This window comes from Carassius auratus, chromosome 49, assembly GCF_003368295.1.
Source record: "Carassius auratus strain Wakin chromosome 49, ASM336829v1, whole genome shotgun sequence".
NCBI classification, from domain to species: domain Eukaryota; kingdom Metazoa; phylum Chordata; class Actinopteri; order Cypriniformes; family Cyprinidae; genus Carassius; species Carassius auratus.
The window spans coordinates 9,414,858-9,436,133 of record NC_039291.1 but is presented as its reverse complement, the minus strand read 5'-3'; the positions used below and the strand labels follow the sequence as shown (position 1 = coordinate 9,436,133).

Genomic DNA, 21,276 nt, shown 5'->3' with positions numbered 1-21,276 from the left:
GAATTCTGACATCCTCAAGGATAAAGGCATTTATATTTCAGTGTCAGGCGTGAAAAGATGTTTTTGCCAGTAATAAAGCTCAACCACCATTATATGCAGTGAGCTTACAGTATATCTCCCCCAGCGATGAGATGTTGGTGGCCATTAAGTCCTGAAAGTTATGTGTACAATTACATCTGCCCACCTGCGTTAAATGCTCATTTCTGTAAATGCCAGCAAATCCATACACCACCTGCTGTACTTCCCATCATAATCAGTGTTGCTTTTACAACCCCTCTCCGCTTGTGCATTTTTCTAATAGCCAGACTTAATTACTTGCATACAACTTCATATCCTCACTGCAGTAGTTATGAAACATCCCAATTACGCTGAATTTCTCGTTAAGTTTGTTTTAGTGTCTTTTTAATGCACGGCTACCTTTTAGGTTTAGCAATTCAGAATATCTGCTGCTCTTCTTTCAGCGTTTCTCTTTGAGGATTGCCTTGACTGACAGCAACGGAAACTCTCCTGCTTTTTATTTTTTAAATGGCTGGCTGTTTTATGATTTGAGGCTTAGTGTTCCTTTTGGGGGAATTATGGGCTGGCAGTTACGTGGCGTCTCTCTGTACCCATGCGGCTTGAATATTCAAAGTTAATGCTATTGGCCAGCCTGTTTGATCTTCGTTGATCTGCCTTTGAGGAGACGGAGAAGAGACAGACAGGTCCCATACGGCCCCTGATGAGAGATGTGTGGGTGTTTTTTTTCCCTACATTCCACAATAATGCTGCAAAAGACAACCCATGCAGAGAATTAATTGAATGTTATCATTGTTGGACAGCTCAGGTAATTACTGATGAAGTAAGGAGACAAAACACAGGCAAACACCTCTGCTTTGGTATATTTTTGGGGAACAAATTAGACAAACTACATCTTTCAAGTGTCCATGTACCCAGTAGAGCAATGCAGTTGATGGGGGTGGGGCTTATAGTCACATCTTCTCATGATTGGATGATAGATGTGTCAATCTGACAGTAGCTTACTGTTGAATCACAGGAGGGTGTCACTGTCAATCATTGTCTGTCTAATCAATTGACATAAAGTCTTAGTCTAGCCAAAATTCGCTTAATAACAATGTTTGACATGACCAGGTCAGAGATCTGTTAACGTCCTAAATCCGAAACACTGAATCAGAAAGAGGCTCATTCGCACTCAAAAATGAATCATTCATTTCAGGTTTTCTCCCCAAATAGTATAGATACAGTATCTTTATCCATGCATTTACTTTGGGGGAAAAAAGGCTTTCCATTGTTTGTCTTGGCTGTGTGCTTAGGATGTACGACGTCTAACCACCAGCAACAATAATATCGAGGAGGAACAGTTCCTGCAAGCTCTACTAAGAAAGCATGAACTGATTTTATAAGCTTTATAAACATGGATATTTTCTTTGGCACTCACACTGTATAAGAACAAAAACACACTCCCGCAGGCACATGTTCTTTTAAGCATTCTCCGCTTTATGTTTGTGAAGCTGACTAAGCATATATTGTGAGAAAACCATTTCACTTTTATCTTGACTATAAAGAGGTTACCAGACTTTGATTAGGCAACAAACCTCCCAGAGAAGTTTTGAGTGTGAAGTTGTTCAATTAAAATGCCTCTCCCACTAAATTGTATTTTTAAGTCACGGTTATCAAATGTCACACTATAGCCCTGTCATGCGGAAAAGTTATTGAAGAGACTAAGACGCTGCTCAGATGGAGTCCATCCAGAGAGATCTTTTCAAAGATCCTTTGAATTTTTCTTTTTAAATGCTAAGCAGAGAATGCCTGCCACAAAGGCTCATGGTGAAATGGCAAACTCAAAGTCTTTGCCTAAAGAAAAATATCAAATTGGCGTTCCTTTGAAAGCTTGAATAGAGCTGTCCAATAATAATGCATAGAATTCACTCCTGATCTAACCGGTGATGATACAGAGACATCAAACAGCGGATAGAGAGAGGCTTATTCTTATTATAGAGGCTGAAATGGAGATGGGGATTTCATATTAAATGCAGTGCCTAATGAGACTCCATGTGTAGGTCCCATCAGATTGTGTAGCTTCCAGCACTCGATTAGGAAAGGAGCCAGAGGGACCTGTATGAAACGAGTATTAAAGTTTTTCTAAAGTAAACACGCTGTTCTCATCCTGTTCAGGCATCCCAGATGACCTGCTAATGAGCTGTAATGCATGATAAATGATACAAGGAAGTAATTAAACAACGTGTTATGCATAAGCTAGCAAACATTTATTTTAACCATAGCAGTTTTGGAATATTACAGCTCACTTATTGGCACTAAAATGATGATACCTTTGAAACTGAAGGTATCGGTCAGATGTCATTTAAAAGTAATTTTTTTTGTTTACCATAATGGATAAAATCACACAAATGCACATACTGAACACACGGTCTGACCTAAGGAGGCAAACAAACAATCCACACCTCGGTTTCATGGTTGGTTGAGAATCCAGTTTTTAATAATGAAATGAATCATAAAAAGCACATTTAAAACAATTTCTCATTTTAGTTACAAAAATGGGTCACCTAAAAAGGCCTTAGCATTGCATTCACAGAAGGTTTTGAACAAAAAAAAGAGGCCAAACAGATGTTTTTTTCCCCCGTTAAAAATATTTAAATTAAATAAAAAATCCCCACCCAAAATATATAAACGTAACTGTATAACCAAGGTATATACAGGGCACACCATACTCACATCAGTATGGTTATTATCAAGATTTGAGGTATATGACGGATCTACAACTAAAGAAAAAAATAAAGAAAAATCCTAAAAACAAACAAAAATGTAATTAATGTGAATGAATGGCAAGATTACTTAAATCTAGCACAGGAGACAACATGAGTTGTGTTGCATGTGCTGTTGAATCTTCCTCTTGTTGTGTTCAATGGGCCGAACTGCAAGCGACTTCGGGATGCTCAATATATACAGTAAAGGACTTACATTACAATTAATAATAGGGAACTGTTTGAATGCTGTATTTTATTTGCTTAATAATAAGTACACAATATCATCCACACAATATCATTATTTAATTCTTTATTTACTCAGTTCTATAACTTATAAATGTTCATGAGAGATTTGGAAATTGAGACTCAGATGCAATTGTACACATGCAAGTTTTGAAAGTGGATTCAGAAACACCAATAATGTACAAAATAATAATTACAGTTTTATTAAAATACATCCTCTTTCTCATAGCACCTCTTTTTTTGTATTTTGAACAAGCACCACTGTTGTCGTCTTTTTTCTTTTAATTTATTTTCTTTTTTTTTGCGCTGCACCGATAAACTCCGAATGAGAGGTCCTCTCCTTCTCCATCTCGTGGACCTCCCAGGTTCACCGCTTGCCTTGGCTTGACGTTGTCCTTCACCTTTTCGTTCCATAACAGGTTTCATGTCATGTGATCCTTGCCCTACAAGGGCAACAAGTATTTTCCTGGGTAATACATGGTAAGACGTGTTCGCTACCCCATTTTTTTTTTATTCAAAACTTGCATGTGGCATGAACAGGGGCTTGATGGTTTGATGAGATCAAGAAAAAAAGTCTTGACTCGTGCGCTAACCCGTCCTGCCCTGCCAAGTTATAGGTATTTTTTTCTTTGTCTGTGTTTTTTAGCCAAGGAAGCAGACTGGACCAACTTCAAATCCAAATTTCTGGTTGGGATCCCCAAAGTCAGGTATCATCACATCAATGATCGGAACCTGATCGATCTTGGGAGTGTTGATCTCCAGTACCGTCTTCCCGTAGCCCTTCCTCACCTATAAGATGAGAAAAGCACAGTCAGAAACGTGCACTGCATATTTAAATTATGCATATTTAAATCTAAGACTGAAGACTCACCGCACAGCCGTCTGAAAGGGCCTTGATGAAGGGGTTGTTGTCATATGAGATCTCCTCGTCATTGGAGCCGAGGAAGCGTAGTGCCCTGTCGTAGCTGTCCGTAGTGGCATCGTGCCAGGCGACCGACTGGTGGCAGCTGTAGGTCAAGTTCTGCCTGGCGGAGGCTGTCAGTAGTTTGAGAAACGTCATTTGGACCATGTTTATAGAGTTGCCTTCTGCGTCCACGTATGAAAGCTTGAGGGTGAAAACAAAAATATAAAGGTTAGAAAGATTTAGAAAGGTTAGATGGAAAGGTTTTCAGGATTCAACATTTTAAGAGTTTGTTCAGCAGCATTTTCACTTGGCACACCAAATGTTTTTGTATATATATATATATATATATATATATATATATATATATATATATATATATATATATATATATATATATATAACATAGTAATAATAATATCCGCAATAACACATTTTACAACAGCAATGTTAAAAACATTACACAAAGCCAAACTATAAACTTATTATTATTATGTTTGGGGATCTCAGTAATATCCTCTTATTTTATTAATTTATATTTGTTAATTGTATAATAATAATAATAATAATAATAATAATAATAATAATAATAATAATAATAATAATAATAATAATAATAATAATATCTGCAATAATAGCTGGACATTTTACAATAATGTTTAAAACATCACATAAAGCCAAACAATTAACTCATTATTATTATTATTCTTATGTTTGGGGACCTCAATAATATCATCTTATTTTTGAATACATATTTGTTAATTTTATAATATAATATAATATAATATAATATAATATAATATAATATAATATAATATAATATAATATAATATAATATAATATAATATAATATTATTGCTTTCAAATGATTAATTGCATCCAAAATAAAAGTTTTTGTTTACATAATATATGTGTGTATACTATGTATATTTATCATGTATATATAAATACAAACACATGCATGTATATATTTAAGAAAAATATGTTATGTTTATATATTAAATATATTTATATATAATATAAAATATAAGAAAATACATATATAAATGTATATACATGTATATATTTAAAAAAAATATATGCTGCATGTGTGTATTTATATATAAATAATAAATATCCACAGTACACATACATATATTATGCGAACAAAAACATTTATTTTGGATGCGATTAATCATTTGACAGCATTAAATATAAAAGATTGCTTTAAAGTATTCATTTTAAAGCAAGTCACAGGTTTCATAGGCTCCAATACATTGATTTAAAACGGGTAAAGTTGGAACTCTGAATAATAGAAAAACATTGCTTCTGACAAAGTAGAAAACAGTAGGAACAGACACCAGAATCATAAAACCGGCATGTTTCACAGAAGTGCAGCGGCACCTCCATAACTCTCAACTACATCAAACATGAATGCAGTGTGTATGTGTTCTTGTGTTTGTGGGTGGGTGTGCTCTGCTTGTTGATGGACCCAGGGCTACAGCGACAGCAGTTTTTAAAAGCCCAGCTCTTACTGGTGTCTATCCAATGGTTGAGTAAAGAAAAAATACTAAGCAGACCACTCAGGTCCTTTTAGTTTCGAAGGACAAAATGGTGTTTTTCATAAAGTAGGAGATGAAAGAAGAGCGAGAAAGTGCACTTACTATTTTGCCACGCTTAAATTCACTGAACCAGGAGCCAGGAACCTCTTTGGGCCATGAAGATATCCTCACCTTAAAGATGAGAGGAAGAAAAATGTGAAAAAAACATGACAGCAAAAGACCAGCTGTGCATATAGATTTTAATGAACAGTATATTCTCTTTAGAAGAAAATGTAATAAAATTAAACCCGATTATTTTTTTTAATACAAAATCTGTTCCAGTTATTGGAATGCATGAAATTTGATCTAATTTGAACCTTTTTCCCTGATCTTTTGGATCTGAATGCACAGATAAACATTACAGTATAAGCTTTTGGAAAGACAAAACATTTCAAGTAATTCTAAAAAAGTAGAAGTGCTGTTTATAATTTTTGCTTTATAAGGGGAACAATGCGTAAGGATCTACATCTCCAATAAGTAACAATCATACAAAAAAAGGCTCTCCTGTGGTCTTTAAGTGAAAACTCATTGTATGTGACAGAGTTAAGATGTTGTTATCTTGTCCGGCTGTTATTGGCTAGTTCTTCCAGAATGCCACTCACTCCATTTGACTTTTTATCAGGAAAGATGCAGGTCTCGCCTCCTGCTGTGAAGTTGCAGTACACTTTGAAGGAGTCCCCGGGGCATCCCTGGTTGGGATCGATGTAGTATTCACCTGAGAGAAAAAAAACCTCATCAGACATCATTGTCTAGAACGACCAAAGGGTGCAGTCGGAAATCATTTAGAACACATACAAAGATATCCTGGCTATTCATTTCCACATCTAAACACACACACTTCACAGGCATCAGCAGTGGCGATGCATTGTGTAAATAAAATAGCAGGCTTATGCGAGTGCGGTAAAAGCAGCTCTGAAAGGTCAGTGTAAGAGCTGGCATTTTGTAAGCCATGATTTGGGAGGGAGAGGTTAGCGCTCGCTGGAGTCCGCAGAATGCTAAACATCTTCCCAATCAGCCGTCGACTGCTGCTGCCGTTATTCAAATCCTCCTGAGTGACAGGTTTAGAATTTCGGAAGCACAGCCAATACCTCCTGAGCAGCTTGGAAACCAGCAAACGCTGCATGTTTATCAGATTTATCTGTTGAACAGTGTCTCCTTTACCCCCCCCCCACCTCATTTGCTTACCATCTGAGAATTCTGGGTGAGCGAGCTGTAGGTCTTTACAACTTCGTGTGGGGTTGCTTTGCGTGCCCATGGGGTACTTCATTCGCTCGATGTCCTGTTTGAGGTTATTCAAGGAGCCGAAGATGTCTTCCATGCCCTCTCCGTAGTCCAGGATGGTGTCGGCCTCGTCCGCTTGCATGTCGATGGAGCGACGGGATTTCTTGGGCCTCTGGATAGGTAGAGGCTGAATGATTTCACCAGGAGGACCCTATGGAATGAGAGAATGAGTGTGCGCTCCATGAGCCTCTTGCAGTTTATATAATTAAATTCTCCTTGAAGAAAGCAGAAGTTAATTTACAGGAGGACCAGGAGGTCCGGCCGACCCGGTGTCTCCTTTTTGACCAGCAGGACCCTGCAAGAAGACGATTTAAAAACCATGAGTCCATTTCTAACGTCATTATAACAAGCCCACCGAATTGATTAGTGATAAAGTGGTACTTACAGATGAACCCTTGGATCCCTTTGGTCCTTGTGGACCCTAAATAAAAAAAAAAAATGGAAATGCATTTTATGAACACTGGCTTGCAAAATGTACATGTATTAAGAGTTGAGCTTGCCAAATATAGTTAAAATTGCAATTTTGAATTTGTAGAGAAAACTGAATGACTAACATCCAAAAGTTTGTAGTTTCTTGTGCTCACCAAGGCTGCATTTATTGATCAGAAATACAGTATAAATGTAGTACAACATTAAACGCAAGATGCCGGCAAACAAAGCAAAGACTCACAGGCAATCCAGGAGGACCAGCTGGGCCAATCGGACCAGAAGCACCACTGATACCCTGCAGTTTAAAGAGCAGAAGGTTAGAAACTAGAACTTCATATTATTGATTTGTAAATGGATCTATAAAACAAGCTTGTAAGATGTTGGCTAACTTTTAACAACTGTGAAGTGATTGTCTTTAAAACTACAATTCTTTTGTCGCAGAGATGAAAATGACTCTTGTTAATGATAATGTTCTGGTGTGTATTACACACTGATCATTACATTTCATTAAAGTCAAGGACTTTTGAGTTAATTCTTTGGGGAGAAATGAAGGCTCTGTTGCAGTAACAGATGCAGTAACAGATCGCAAATCCGTCTTGTGGCAAACGTTTTCAATTTTATTTCCAAACACACATAAGATTATAGTTTCATTACGCTTAATCATAATTTTTTTTAAAGTTGCATTGCTTTAAAACATTGAAAAAGTGCCAGATGAGTCCAATGCAATTTCTAATTGTTTATTCATTCAAGGTTGTGCATTAGGCAGGTGTTGTATGGTTCTTCAACGAGGCATAGAAAAACAAACATTTCACAGTTCGACTGTGGAAAAAAAAAACGTAACCGCACTGGTGTTTGATGGGAACGTCTGGTGTAATAGAATTACCGCTGGCTCTGAGAACCTTTCATGACAGCTTCATCCATAACACGATTATGATGATGTACACAGATGCAATAAGTGCAGACGTTGTTGTCTCATTGGGTCGTTACTTTAATTTACAAGCATTACAGGAGGAGAAGTCCTGATAGGTGCGCTGATGGAGGTACAACATTTGTTGTTTGGTGGGGTGGAAAGGACAGATAAATCATTAGTGACTCACAGTATCACCCTTGCCGCCAGCAGAGCCCTGAGGACCAGGCAAACCCCGATCTCCCTTCTCTCCCTGCTCACCGGGGGGTCCGATGAGACCAATGAGACCAGGGTGACCCTAGAAGAAAAATGCATATGATGTTGGATGTTACAGATCAGAAGATCAGCTGATGGTCAACTTTTATGCAATATGTACAGACAACAATGGTTTTATGAGCACAAAGCCCGATCCCAACAGTCAAAGACTATATACATTATAAATACATTTGTATGGCTTAGTACGAAAAAATAAAACAAAGACAAAAAAAATAACAATTTAATTAAATTAGCAATGTGAAAAATAAACGAAAACTTTGATTTATTATTTACATTATATGAATAAATATATTTTCATGGCTGAATATGAAGAAAACAAAACAAACAAACAAAATACTTAAAAAAAATATTTACAGACATATACAAAAAACATATATTAAATATTATTTACTTTAAATAAATACATTTGCATGGTAAAATATGAAGAAATAAAATATTTTGCCCGACTTGTGACACTAAAAGACAATAATAGACTTTAAACTTTTCCCCTGGCTGTGAAACTTTTCCTCTGGCTTCCTGGAGTGACCAAATCTAGTCTTTATCTTTGACCTTGAGCCTCTCTGAAATGTAAGACACCACATTAATAAAAATGGCAGGAAAAGAAATCGAATGTCACTCACCTTCTCACCCTTAGAGCCGGGGTCTCCTTTCAGGCCGGGGAGACCAGGAGGTCCCTTAATATCAAAGAACCAACAGTTAGAATTCAATTTGCACACATATACCCACATGTACACGAACACACACACAGCAAAGAGAGAGAGGGTGAAAGGCAGACAGAAAGAACGAGCAAGGACAATGGGGTCTCTCTTCTTACCATTGGTCCAGGTGGGCCGTCTTGTCCAGGAGCACCAGGAAGTCCTTGTTCACCCTGTGAAAATCCATCCAATTACAACAGCCATTACTGCACCTTTTTTTCTTTTTGTTTATGGTTTGTCATTGATTTACTGTGGGCTGGACAATGATTTATAGCTCAGATACTACAAAAAATGTTTTCAAATAGTCAAGGAACAGATACAGATTGTACAAGAGCAAGTTACAGATTGTAAACTCAAAGAGAGGCTATTTATTATTCTGTGAAGTGTAACATATAATTCTGTTCTTGTGTTTGTGTGTGCATTTAGGCCATTCAGTGGCCACACAAATTATTTGAGTACTTAAGCCACACTTAAAAATGCATGAACTCCGTTGCGTTGCTTGTCCGCAGTGCAACAAAATGAATCACAGCTGAACTTGTACACTGACAACTTTAAGACCAAAAGCCACTTGCACTGGCAGTGGTGAGTAGTAATCAGTTCGAATTACCGGGAAAATGCCATGTAACATAATCAATATTCATGAGCTTGAGAAAGTTTAGAGAAAAGGGTTAAACATCATAGAGAATGCCACTTGGTTTCAATTATATATATATATATATATATATATATATATATATATATATATATATATATTACTATTAAGGGCCACTGTGTATATGTGTATGTATTAAGATGTGTAGTTAGTTGATGAGTGACATGGGAACCCACCACAGGACCAGGGATTCCTCGTAGACCTTCAGGACCAGGCTTTCCAGGAGGGCCTTGAGGGCCAACTGGTCCAGTTTTACCTGGTGGACCCTCAGCTCCTGCCTCACCCTAACGAAAACAGAGAATACATTTTCATTTTAAATAAATAATATAAGGTACACACTACCATTCAAAAGTTTTTCAAATAATTTAATTTTTCTATTCAGCGATGAATTAAACAGATCAAAAGTGACACTGTTATACAAAATAATAATAATAATAATATGTTTAAAAACAAATTATATTCCAGATAAATGCTGTTCTTTTCTATTTAACTTTCTATTTATCAAATGCAATTTTTTCTATTTATCAAAATGTATTCTATTTATCAAAACATGATTTATTATATAACTATCTATATTTATCACTCCAGAAAACAAAACGTATCATGGTTTCCACAAAACTATAAAGCTGTAGAACTGTTTACAACAATGATAAAAAATAAAATAAAAATAAAAATCAATCTTGAGAATCAAATCAGCATATGAGAATGATTTCTGAAGGATCATGTGACACTGTGGACTGAAGTAATGATGCTAAACTTCAGCTTTGCCATCACCGGAATTCAAGACATTTTGCAATATATTAAAATAGAAAGCAGTCATTATAATGTCATTATAATACTATTTCACCATATTCCTGTTTTTACAGCATTTTGGATAAAATAAATAAATGCAGCCTTCGGAAGGGTAGTGTACTTTTAGAAATGATTATATATTTATAGAATTATACTGTTTAATATAAATGACTAATTAAAGGTGAGAAACAAAAAAAAAAAAGGTTATAAGGGTTAAGCTGATGAACTAGAGCTAAAACACAGCCTACACGCTGCAGTCCCACAGTGACCGTCTTTCCACACTTATTAACAGTGAGTCACTCTGTCACTCTGTCAGAGATGTGCTTTTCTCCCATGGCTCGCTGTGCATTAATTATGGCAGTGGAGGTTGAATTGATTTGGAATGATGCGTTACCTTAGCGCCCTTCTCTCCTTGTCTGCCTTCAGCTCCAGGAGACCCCGGGGGTCCCTGTGGATAGAGAAAAGGACATTTTACTTGAGATTTTTTTCTCGGTTGGGCTATAAAACAAATGTGAAAAAGGTCATCACGGTAGCACTTCAGAGATCTTGCTTGATGGCTATTAATGGGCAAATGGATCCACTTGAATGTCTTTTGTGTTAACATGTACTCATTCGTTCTGTTATCAGTAAACGTGACAGGGGCTAGTCGTCACATTTTCACATTTTTAGTGAATATTTCCTTGTGCAATTGGCTACAAAAAAAGTGAACACCTATTCCATTATATTCATTAAAAATATGCTTAAAAATATTTTTTAATGAAAAAAAAAATTATTAAACAGTGACAGCTTGCTCCAGCCTGACATCTATGACAAATGCCCTTGCCCTGGCAACAACTTTCAAGTTAAAATCTACTTCTTATATATATATATATATATATATATATATATATATATATATATATTTGAACCATGTTTAATGTCAGCATGGTTTAATGGTGTTTATCTAACTGGGTTGGAAAAATATTCAAATTTTAGTTGGATGATTAAAAAAGAACTCTGTTTTGAACTCGATGTTTGAAACTAGCATATAAAACAACTGCTAGAGAAAATATACATTTGTTTAATTGGAGTTTTGACCTTATACTGCACATAGTTGCTGAGATAAAACCTGCTTAACAATTTCCCCTCGACTCCCCTGTGGGATTTTAATTGAATGAAGACCAGGAAAAAAAATCAACTAATGACAGCTGGAAGATTCACCAAATTCAATAATTCTCAAGATAGTTAATAGTCTAGGGACTGTCTCTTGGGTCCAAGACTGAACAGAGGGCAAGAAACAAAAGAGAGAGAATAAGCAAAGGAATCTCCATATTTATTTCCAACCACGGTCGGCAAAATGCTGAGAAAGCAGAACGTCTCTGTGTTTGATCCAAAATAAGCTCTAGCCGGAATTATTGATGCAGGAGACTTAACTCTACAAGATGAGTCTTCCTGTGAGCGTCTTCCTCTTGCAGGATTAAAACACCTTTGATGATGAAATGGCAGTTTCTCTAGCCACAGTCCATCAGCCATTACTATCCGTGTATGCTGATAGAGTATATCATTTTTCCAGGGAGAGCTCCATCAAGCAAACTGGGAAAGCGAGTGGTGTTTTCTCTACATTTTGCATGAATAATGGATGTGTGTGTGCAAAGAGATGCCATAAAGCTTTACAGAGGAATAATGGGATAGCACAGTGTTGCTAGGGCTGGCTACTAAAATACAACCAGGGCTGTTTGCCATATAGTATTCACAAGAGGATCTGTGACCCCTGGAGACTCCAAAGTACTACTATGGGGGTACAGCAGTTATTTATACTTGGTACTAACATCTGTTCTTGCTGATCTGGTTAAAACTGATTTGACCAGTTTTAACCCTAACCCTAACCCTAACCCTAACCTGTCAATCAACCACTGCCAGTTACATAAAATAGGTTCACTTCAAATAAAACTAAGGATAAGAGCTTAAAGATAAATATTTTAGTGCTTTCCACATTAAAACGTGCTAAATAAATGTAAAATACAATTATATGAGTTTATGCATCAAGATCACAAAGGGTCGAATGCAAGTTCAGTGTAAATGCAGCAAAATTGATATCACAAGACAAAGGGAACTACTGATATATCACTTGCTGGTTTGATAGTGTGCTGTGAAAAACACCTTAATACAATCTAAATTTAAAAAAGTTAACTTTTTTTCCTTCCGCAAAAACTATGTACTAATTTGGTGACTGGAGAAACAACTATTGTCTGAGAGGCAATGGGGTATCATTTGGCAGAACAAATGTCTCTTGATGTTGCAGTGGGAGAGGATTTTGAATTCCTGTCCCAAATGTGACAGTTATATTTCCTCTTCCTCAGTGACATCCTTTACACCGCCGTCCCCTCATCGCTGTCACTCAAACAGGCCTGGGATCAATATAACGTCTGGACTGATTTTCTTCTTTCATCCTGAGAGAGATGTCAGACTGCAGTGGAGGAAATGAGTTCTGGCTCTGATGCCATTTAAACGCTGTTTTCGATTTCAGTCTGATAATTTACTATGCACTATTCACCATCCTTTGAAGGACTTTCTTTTTTATCGGTTTGCTGTTGAATTGTATGACCCTGGGTGAAAACCAGCGATCATCTGTGCTGATGTCTTTAAACAAAAATGTGACTGTTTTGCAGAGGTCAGGATCTTCAATCGATAAATCAATATTAGTATAAGTTTATTTGTTCCATTCTGAATGAGAAAGAGTATTTTGTCTATTTCTTGGAAAATACAAAATATTGATCATTAAGAAGGCTTGTTTTCCATGTCAAAAATACCTGATCAATATACTAAATGGATGCTGCTTAAAATATAATAGTGATGAAGACTATACATACTCTTTTGCCAGGAGGTCCAGGTGGGCCAGCTTCTCCAGAAGGACCAGGTGGTCCCTATAACAGAGTGAAGGAAGAAACTGAAACAAAAACAACACAACTGAACCAAGCCCATTATAGATAATAGACTTTAGGTGTAAAACTAATCTTTTCATAACTAAACTGTCTTTTATAATTTTGTGGAATTCACTGAACACAATTAAGAGACACTGGGGTTTCAAAAGCATGCTAATGTTGGATGGATACAATTTGACAAAATTATTCAGCTGTGTGATTGATTTGATTCTAAAATGATAAACTTCTAATCAGAGAAGGGAAGCTGTAAGCATTTCTGTGAAATTTTTTTGCACAAAACAAACCTCCCCTCATTAAATTTTCATAGAAGTGTAGCTTATAAATGGGTCTCTGTGAGACACTCACATTTGTAAACCTGCAGATTCAGATACATTGAATTTAACGGTAAATTAAACAATTTCCTCACACTGGAATATCCAAATTACTGTAATAAATGTTAATAAGGACTGCAGTTTATTAGGCTTAGGCAATTAAGTTTGACTTCCATATATCAAACAACAGTTTATTTATCTATCTGTACTTTATATATACTTATGCTAGATGTGAAAACAGTGCTCTGCAATTTAAAGCATGCATCAGGAAATTGTATTGGAAGACAAACAAATAATTAAAAATTTAATTTTTAGTAAAATATAGTCAAAGGTATTCCACCTAAGTATTGTTAATACTTACAGGTTGACCAGACTCTCCATCCTCTCCTTTTTCTCCTGGGCCTCCATCTGTTCCCTGATAATATAATAGACAACATTTCAGAGGCAAATTAGTTTGACTATGACTTTTTACACTGCAAAGAGTCATATCAGACCATAAAAAAAAAAAAAAAAAATACAAATAATAATAATTTACAGGGCTTTTAGTGATGGATTTTGGCACTTACAGCAACACCTGGCTCACCGGGTGGACCTGGGTCTCCAGGAAAACCAACAGGGCCCTATATTAGCAGATTGAAAACACGGGTTTAACAGAGTGATGTGTGAATAACTTAAACACTAAATTATTTTACTGTACGTATGTACTTAATTTCCTTAACAGTTATTAGGACCTACAAAACTAAATTTATCAGTTGAAGTCACAGTAACATTTCAAATGAATTACAATCTTTTATTCATCTTGGACACATATAATGCTTTAATAATTTCTAATTAGAGGAGGAAGTCTCATATTTGGGTCAGTTGTGACCTAATGGTTAAAGAGTGAGACTTGTAACCTGAAGATGTCAGATTCGAGTCTCAGGTCTGGCAGAAAATGTTGGTGGAGGGAGTGAATGTACAGTGCTCTCTTCCACTCTCAATACCACGACTGAGGTGAGACCCTAGAATAAGGCACCAAACCCCCAAATGCTCCTCGGGCACTGCAGCAAAAATGGCTGCCCACTGCTCTGGGTGTGTGTGTGTGTTCACTACTGTGTGTGTGCACTTGGATGGGTGAAATGTAGAGCACAAATTCTGAGCATGCATTACCATACTTGACAACACGTCATGTCACTTCACTTCAGTTCTCATTTCTCTTATTTAATAAGCATAATCCATCTAAAATAGTTTTTTTTTTTCAGTAAGGCTCACCTCACTGTTGTAGCGGCTTCTAACATTTCATGCCTTATACATGAACAAGATCTCATGCCAGCTATACTTACAGGATTACCCTTGGGTCCATCATCTCCAGGGGGTCCTTTGGGACCTGCAGGTCCAGCAGCACCAGGTGGACCAGCTTCACCTTTCTCTCCTCTCTCACCTTTTGGGCCCTGCAGCATATATAATAAAGATGAAAGGGCCGAATAAAGAGCCCTGAGGCACTCCATGAGCAAAAGCACCCTGAGAACAATGAGTGCAGCCATGCTCTACATTTTGATATAGCAATTCAAAAGTTAATCAGCCAATTATGTCAGTATTGACAGGTTAGAATTTTGACAGGCTGAATTTCAGTCTACAAATTTAGATATTCCATAAATAACAAAAAGTTGACTTTTTAGCTTTAGTCAACTGATTTTTCCTCTGATATCCACTTGTAATGTTACTCAAGGTTTTTGTGGCACAAAGGTTTCTGAACACCAACCAGGCATTGCTAATGTGTTAATGGACAAGTCACAGGTTTATGTATTTCTGGTGTCAAAAATTTAAGAAATGAAACTGCTTTTTTTCAAGTTTACTTTCCATAAAAGGGCATTTTGAGTAACAGTATATATATATATATATATATATATATATATATATATATATATATATATATATATATATATATATATATATATATATATATATATATATTTTTTTTTTTTTTTACATCACACCTTTATTCTAAAAGTTCAAGGGAAATTAGATTTTTCATGATATGAAGTAACCTATCAACAGTGTGAACAATATTGTATTTCAAATGTCACTGTATTAAGCAATTCATTATATGATGAGAGGAAAGACCTTTATTGGAATCATTCCTGCAATTTAGCGACTTAGTGTGGCCGCTTAATTTGAGATAATCAATAGAGCCCGAGAAGCTTACAGGAAGTGATTACGCGCACCACCACACAGGTCTCTTGTGAAAACTTTACTTACCCCAGGTCCAGGCTCACCAGGAGGTCCGGGGTTTCCAGCTTCTCCTTGCTCACCCTGTTAAGGATATTACAAGTTAAGGTATTGCACAACACCATATAATTGTATTGTAAAATATTAACAATATTCCATTCAACTCGAAAAGACAGAATTTACAGCTTTCTACTAGGTAAAGTGCAAATTAATCATACTGAAGTTAAAGTTAAACTTCCATTTGAAAAGGTAATTCTAGTTTCTTCAACTTTAGACAATTATTGGCACTGCCATTTTGTTGATTTCCCTTATGATTGAAGATCAGAGATGTCAAGTAGACGCTAATGGAATAAATCATATGTAGTGTTCGCTAAATAAAGCTGCATGCTATTTCCTGGTTGTTTCGTAGCTTATATGGTCTGGGCTGTAGTGGACATAACATTTGGCTTCTAATGGATGTAACATCATGGTGACCTGTTACATATTCTAAATTCATCTCCATAGCCAGCCACAGCATTAAATATTGATGGCCTGTGGGCCTGCCAAACAGCAGTGAAATGGAGGGGTATTTTCAGAACTGTGTTAATGTAGGTATTAATCGTTTTGTTGTACTAATTCAGGCAAGGTTTGACACAAATAATAAATGAATGAAGTCTTTAACAGAGATTTGAAACAGGACCATAGACACCATATTTCTGGGAATAAACACTGGAGCTGGGACTATTCTTACCTTCTCACCCACAGATCCCATTCCTCCTATTCCACCAGGAGGACCTTGTGGACCCTTCAATAAAAAAGTCGATTTGTGAAGAGGCATACGTGAAAACCATTAACGCTAAAGCCATTTAGTTAAAGTGGTGTAATTAAATGGATTTGTAGATGGGAAAAAAATGTTCGATGTTGAGTGATAGTCTTACATCAGCACCAGAAGGACCTTGAGGACCTCTGGGACCAGGTGGGCCAGGGGGACCCTGCGATGAAAGAAGAAGAGAGACAAATGAGACTTTACTAATAGATGTAGGTTAGAACAATTAATAAAATAAAATTAAATTAAGGCAAAATAAAATAAAAAAACAAATAACACAGGAATAAACCGAACCCTTAAAAGCTTGATTAGCAATTTTTTTTCCCCTGTATTCATTTATTTCATATTTAAATTATAAGTTGTGTCAAAGGCAGTTGAAAATAAATAAATAAAAACGTACAACTATAGTTAATAATTGGTTAAAACATCTTACCATAGCGCCAACGTCTCCATTTTCTCCTTTCTCACCAGGTGGTCCAGGAAGACCCTGTGAAAAAACAAATGAATATTCTTGTATTTATGTGCATTTATAATAATATAAATGTCCATATTTTTATATACTATACTACACTGACATCAGCAACTGTGCAAACAAATCTGCAAAGTCACACTGTTGCTGTGAGGCAAAAATGGGCCAAAATGGGCCCTCTGATGAAAAGAGAAGAATAATCAGGCTCAGATGCAGTTACCGGAGGACAGCAATAATGCTTCATTTCAGAATTGGCAGAGGAAGCCAAAAGGACCATATGGCAAATGGAAGAGGCAGAGGCGGAATGCGGGAGTGTTTATTGAGTTTCACTGTCATCTTGAAATCTAAGAAAGCAGTTAATATCCTTTGTTAGATTTTTAGCTCATGTTCAATGTGAACACTATATTGTTTGTCACCTTTTCAAAGGTGGCAAATAGCGAGAGGTGAAAAACATAGAGGACATTTAACATTAAGAAGAATATGAAAGGTATTTTATCCAGCACAGAAAGTCATCACAAGTTTCATTTGAACATTTGGGGAAGGACACGTCCCCCATCAAACCACTATTACTCCCTAGGACTTATAGGTAATAAATGGGCCACCAAAAAGAATTTAGACGGGCAGCAGTGTGCAGCAACATTGTATTTGATGCTGCTCTCTGCTAAGGGGCTAGCTGAAAAATTTATGGCGTTTTTCAGCTTAATTAATGGCTAATTAAATGTTTTACCCACTGGAAAAGGTGAAACATCCATCAGTGAAGGTAAGCAGGGAAGTATTTGTGTTTTAAGGAATTGCAAAACACTTAATCATCAGAGACCTCGGGTAAAACAAATCTGTGCAGAAGAATAAACAAGCTAGACATGTGACCCCGGGATCATGCATGTTTGATCCATGACATTTACTCCCTAATTGCTTTGACTTCAGGGGCTGCTCATTCAAAGGTGTTTCTTCGTTAGCTGTGACATGTCAGGAGTGAGGACATCTAAAGTCTAATTTTGTCTGATATTTACTCGCCCAATACCCACATGCCCTGCAGACTTGGCAGACCAACACATTCTCACTGACTGATTCTCGCTCTGGTAAGAGATCTCATCAGGCAGAAGCCATTATTCAAAGACCATTAACATAAATACCCGTTAAAGCCCTTAAGGGTGTGTGTGCACTGCTCTAATGTCTATTGGACCGGGTCACTAAATGCAATTAATAAAATCCAAATGGAAGTGCATTACGCCCAATTAAAACTCAATTGAATCAGATGGCTCCGAGATTTGGTGGCATTCGAGGACTACAGGAGCAGTCGATGCTACTCCATTACAGTGATGACTCGCCTTCAGAGGAATCCGCTAATTGATGGATAGAGGAATGGCAGAACCTTGAGGCTTCCAATCATAATATGATCAAATTAAAAGAGAGATAAGATGATTAATATAAGTCTTCTACAAATACAGTGTTTACTAGTCAGACTTTTTATGAACGTCGATTTGTATGGTACACAACATGGCAACTAAACTATATTTGCTAACACTAAAATAAACCAATTAAAAAACTATTTTTTTTTTAAAATAATTTAATAATTATAATAAAATAGTTTAAATTCAGCTTTGCTATCACAGAAATATATTATATTTTAAAATATATTAAAAGAGAATACATTTATTTTAAATTATAATAATATTACTGTATTTAAATGAAATAATTTTTCAGAATGTTACTGTATATATGAGTTTAACACAAAATATATGCAAAACTGCATATGAGGCAAAAATGGTTTAGCTGTGGAGTAACATGCAATATTTTAAAGACTTTTTTTTTTTTTTGCATTTTATAGCCTTTATTGTGACAGTACGTTGACAGGAAAGTGAGAGAGAGAGGGGGGGGTGGGATCAGTAAAGATAAAAGTTTAGGATGCTCGAAGCGTGCTGTATGTTAGCGCACTGCCCACGAGGCTATCTAACATAATATGCAATCTTTTTTATTGCCTAATTGGTATGAATAAAGTCAGATTATCTAATGTTAGATTTTAAAGTCAATAATAGAAAATAAATACATATGTTTGAATATATCTGATTGCATAAATATAATAATAAAAACTGCAGCTATTATACCACCAGCAAACCCAAACTGAAATTGTTAATGCAATGGACCCTGCTCGTGCATGTCTGTTCTGAGTCTGTACTTATTCACAGGACGATTCCAGCAGAGGGGGAATCAAAAGGAAATCAATTCACATCTCAAACATCTCCCAGAGCACCTACAGCCCAGGGCCACCAGTTAATGTTATTTGTGCAGCATTAGTCTGAGTTACCATGGGACTGGGAACTCAGTTCTACACAAAATAAAAATGTAAGCTCATATTTTGGCCGTCATTTGCACTCACCTGCAGACCAATGGGACCAGGAGGTCCAGGAAAGCCACGGGATCCTTCATCTCCCTTCTGTCCAAACATACCCTGCTGTCCACGAGGACCCGGTTCACCATCAGCTCCCTGAAATAGTCATACTGTAAATCAGATTTGCAATGCATTTTATGCAATTCAAAATGACAGAAATAATTGATGAGATGATTCTGGATGTGTAGTCAAGACGTACAGCAGGTCCAGGAGCTCCCATAGGTCCCTGAAGACCGGGTGGACCTGGTGGACCCTAGTGGACAATGCAATGAAGAAGGTGATCAGAACAACAGAGCTGTACTAAGAGATGGGAATGCACTAGAATTCAACCATTTTGTATTCTCAAACATTCAACTGCTGACACTTCTAGCACTTTTGCTGGAATAATTCCTTTTAGCTAGGTAATTTCGAGTTAGACATAGCATGGACTGACTGGACTGATTTATGATTCTTTTAGACCAATTAATTAAAAGAACTGGTTTGTAGAACTCATTAATTTGTGAATCAGACTACTGCTTGTGCTGTATGTTTGTTGTTGCATGCAACCAGCAAGGACAACACAAAATAATTATACTGAATGTCTTTTTTTTTTCATTAGAAGAATCAATGTCATGAGTGTCATCTAATTTACTCACCTGTTCACCTTTGTCAGCTTTGCTTCCCTTCTGGCCTGGTTCGCCCACCTCTCCCTGCAAGAGTTTTAAAGTCAGTCAGGCAAAATCCATTTTACCTTTTTAAAACTATAAAATGCATAAATCAAAGACTGGTGAATATAACTGAAAGAATCTCCATGTTGAAGTAAACCGTTTACTGTGCAGTTAAAGATATGCCGTTAGATCTGCATGAAGTTGTACTGTAAATGAATCATAAACATTTCCTCTGAAAAAAAAAAACAGATAAAGCATTTCTACAACATATTCTTGGCACGTAAACCCATGAAGCTTGTTAGAGGATACCTATGGAGAGACAACGTTTATGGTACCCTGCGCTAATTTGGTTATAGTCCGCCTTTGCTGCTGATGATGATGGATTGGCGGCAGGGGAGAGCGACTGAGAGATAGGCATGCGTTTCAGACGGCTGTGCAGTGTGTGTGTTTGTGACGATGAAGAATGATCGCTGTCCAAAAAGTGAGGGCGAGGAATTCTGGGAAGAGATGTGAGATATACTAGAGTGATAGGAGAGAAATGATTTTCTTGTGTTCTAGTAGAATCTTTAAAACAAACAAAAAAAATAGAATAATAAAATAAATACTCGAGACACAACACAAGACATTTCTTGAACTAAATGTATTTTTCTTTCATACCTCACTGGCAAATAGTTTTTTAAAAGGAATTTTTTTTTTGTAAAAACTGTTTGCTAGTAGGATAAGATAGATACATTTTCTGAAAGCTATTTCATTTGACTGATTTTACTTGACTTGATTTTTCGCGGTGCAATAAAGGTTTAGAAGTGACGATGGAAAACTTCTATTTAATCAGTATGAAAGTTAAGATAAAGTGCAATCCATTACAGTCCTGCAGTGGTGGCTTTGAATGTTCTGTGTTAACTGACACATCAAGAGAAGCATTGTATTAATGTATCATCTAGTTTTGGTAATGTAATGTGTCCCCTCTCTACTGTCTAAATGTATTAACATGAATCAAAATTGCTATTA

General features: G+C 36.4%; 1 protein-coding gene across 5 annotated transcripts in view; it reads right to left on the bottom strand.

The window, feature by feature from the left end:
- Positions 1-2,464: 2,464 nt before the first annotated feature.
- Positions 2,465-21,276, bottom strand: part of LOC113066134 (collagen alpha-1(XI) chain-like) — a 61,387-nt gene continuing 42,575 nt past the window's right edge. For all 5 annotated transcript variants that reach the window (XM_026237807.1, XM_026237805.1, XM_026237808.1 and 2 more), the window contains 24 exons: positions 20,257-20,310; positions 19,821-19,874; positions 19,610-19,717; positions 17,197-17,250; positions 16,876-16,929; positions 16,689-16,742; positions 15,989-16,042; positions 15,073-15,180; positions 14,317-14,370; positions 14,112-14,165; positions 13,368-13,421; positions 10,913-10,966; positions 9,903-10,010; positions 9,194-9,247; positions 9,000-9,053; positions 8,294-8,401; positions 7,438-7,491; positions 7,153-7,188; positions 7,009-7,062; positions 6,672-6,918; positions 6,089-6,201; positions 5,550-5,618; positions 3,877-4,110; positions 2,465-3,794 (listed from right to left, as the gene is read on the bottom strand). In XM_026237807.1, the coding sequence (XP_026093592.1) occupies positions 3,648-3,794; positions 3,877-4,110; positions 5,550-5,618; positions 6,089-6,201; positions 6,672-6,918; positions 7,009-7,062; positions 7,153-7,188; positions 7,438-7,491; positions 8,294-8,401; positions 9,000-9,053; positions 9,194-9,247; positions 9,903-10,010; positions 10,913-10,966; positions 13,368-13,421; positions 14,112-14,165; positions 14,317-14,370; positions 15,073-15,180; positions 15,989-16,042; positions 16,689-16,742; positions 16,876-16,929; positions 17,197-17,250; positions 19,610-19,717; positions 19,821-19,874; positions 20,257-20,310 (2,034 nt within the window). In that variant the 3' untranslated portion in view covers positions 2,465-3,647. The remainder of the gene's footprint in view (positions 3,795-3,876; positions 4,111-5,549; positions 5,619-6,088; positions 6,202-6,671; positions 6,919-7,008; positions 7,063-7,152; positions 7,189-7,437; positions 7,492-8,293; positions 8,402-8,999; positions 9,054-9,193; positions 9,248-9,902; positions 10,011-10,912; positions 10,967-13,367; positions 13,422-14,111; positions 14,166-14,316; positions 14,371-15,072; positions 15,181-15,988; positions 16,043-16,688; positions 16,743-16,875; positions 16,930-17,196; positions 17,251-19,609; positions 19,718-19,820; positions 19,875-20,256; positions 20,311-21,276) is intronic.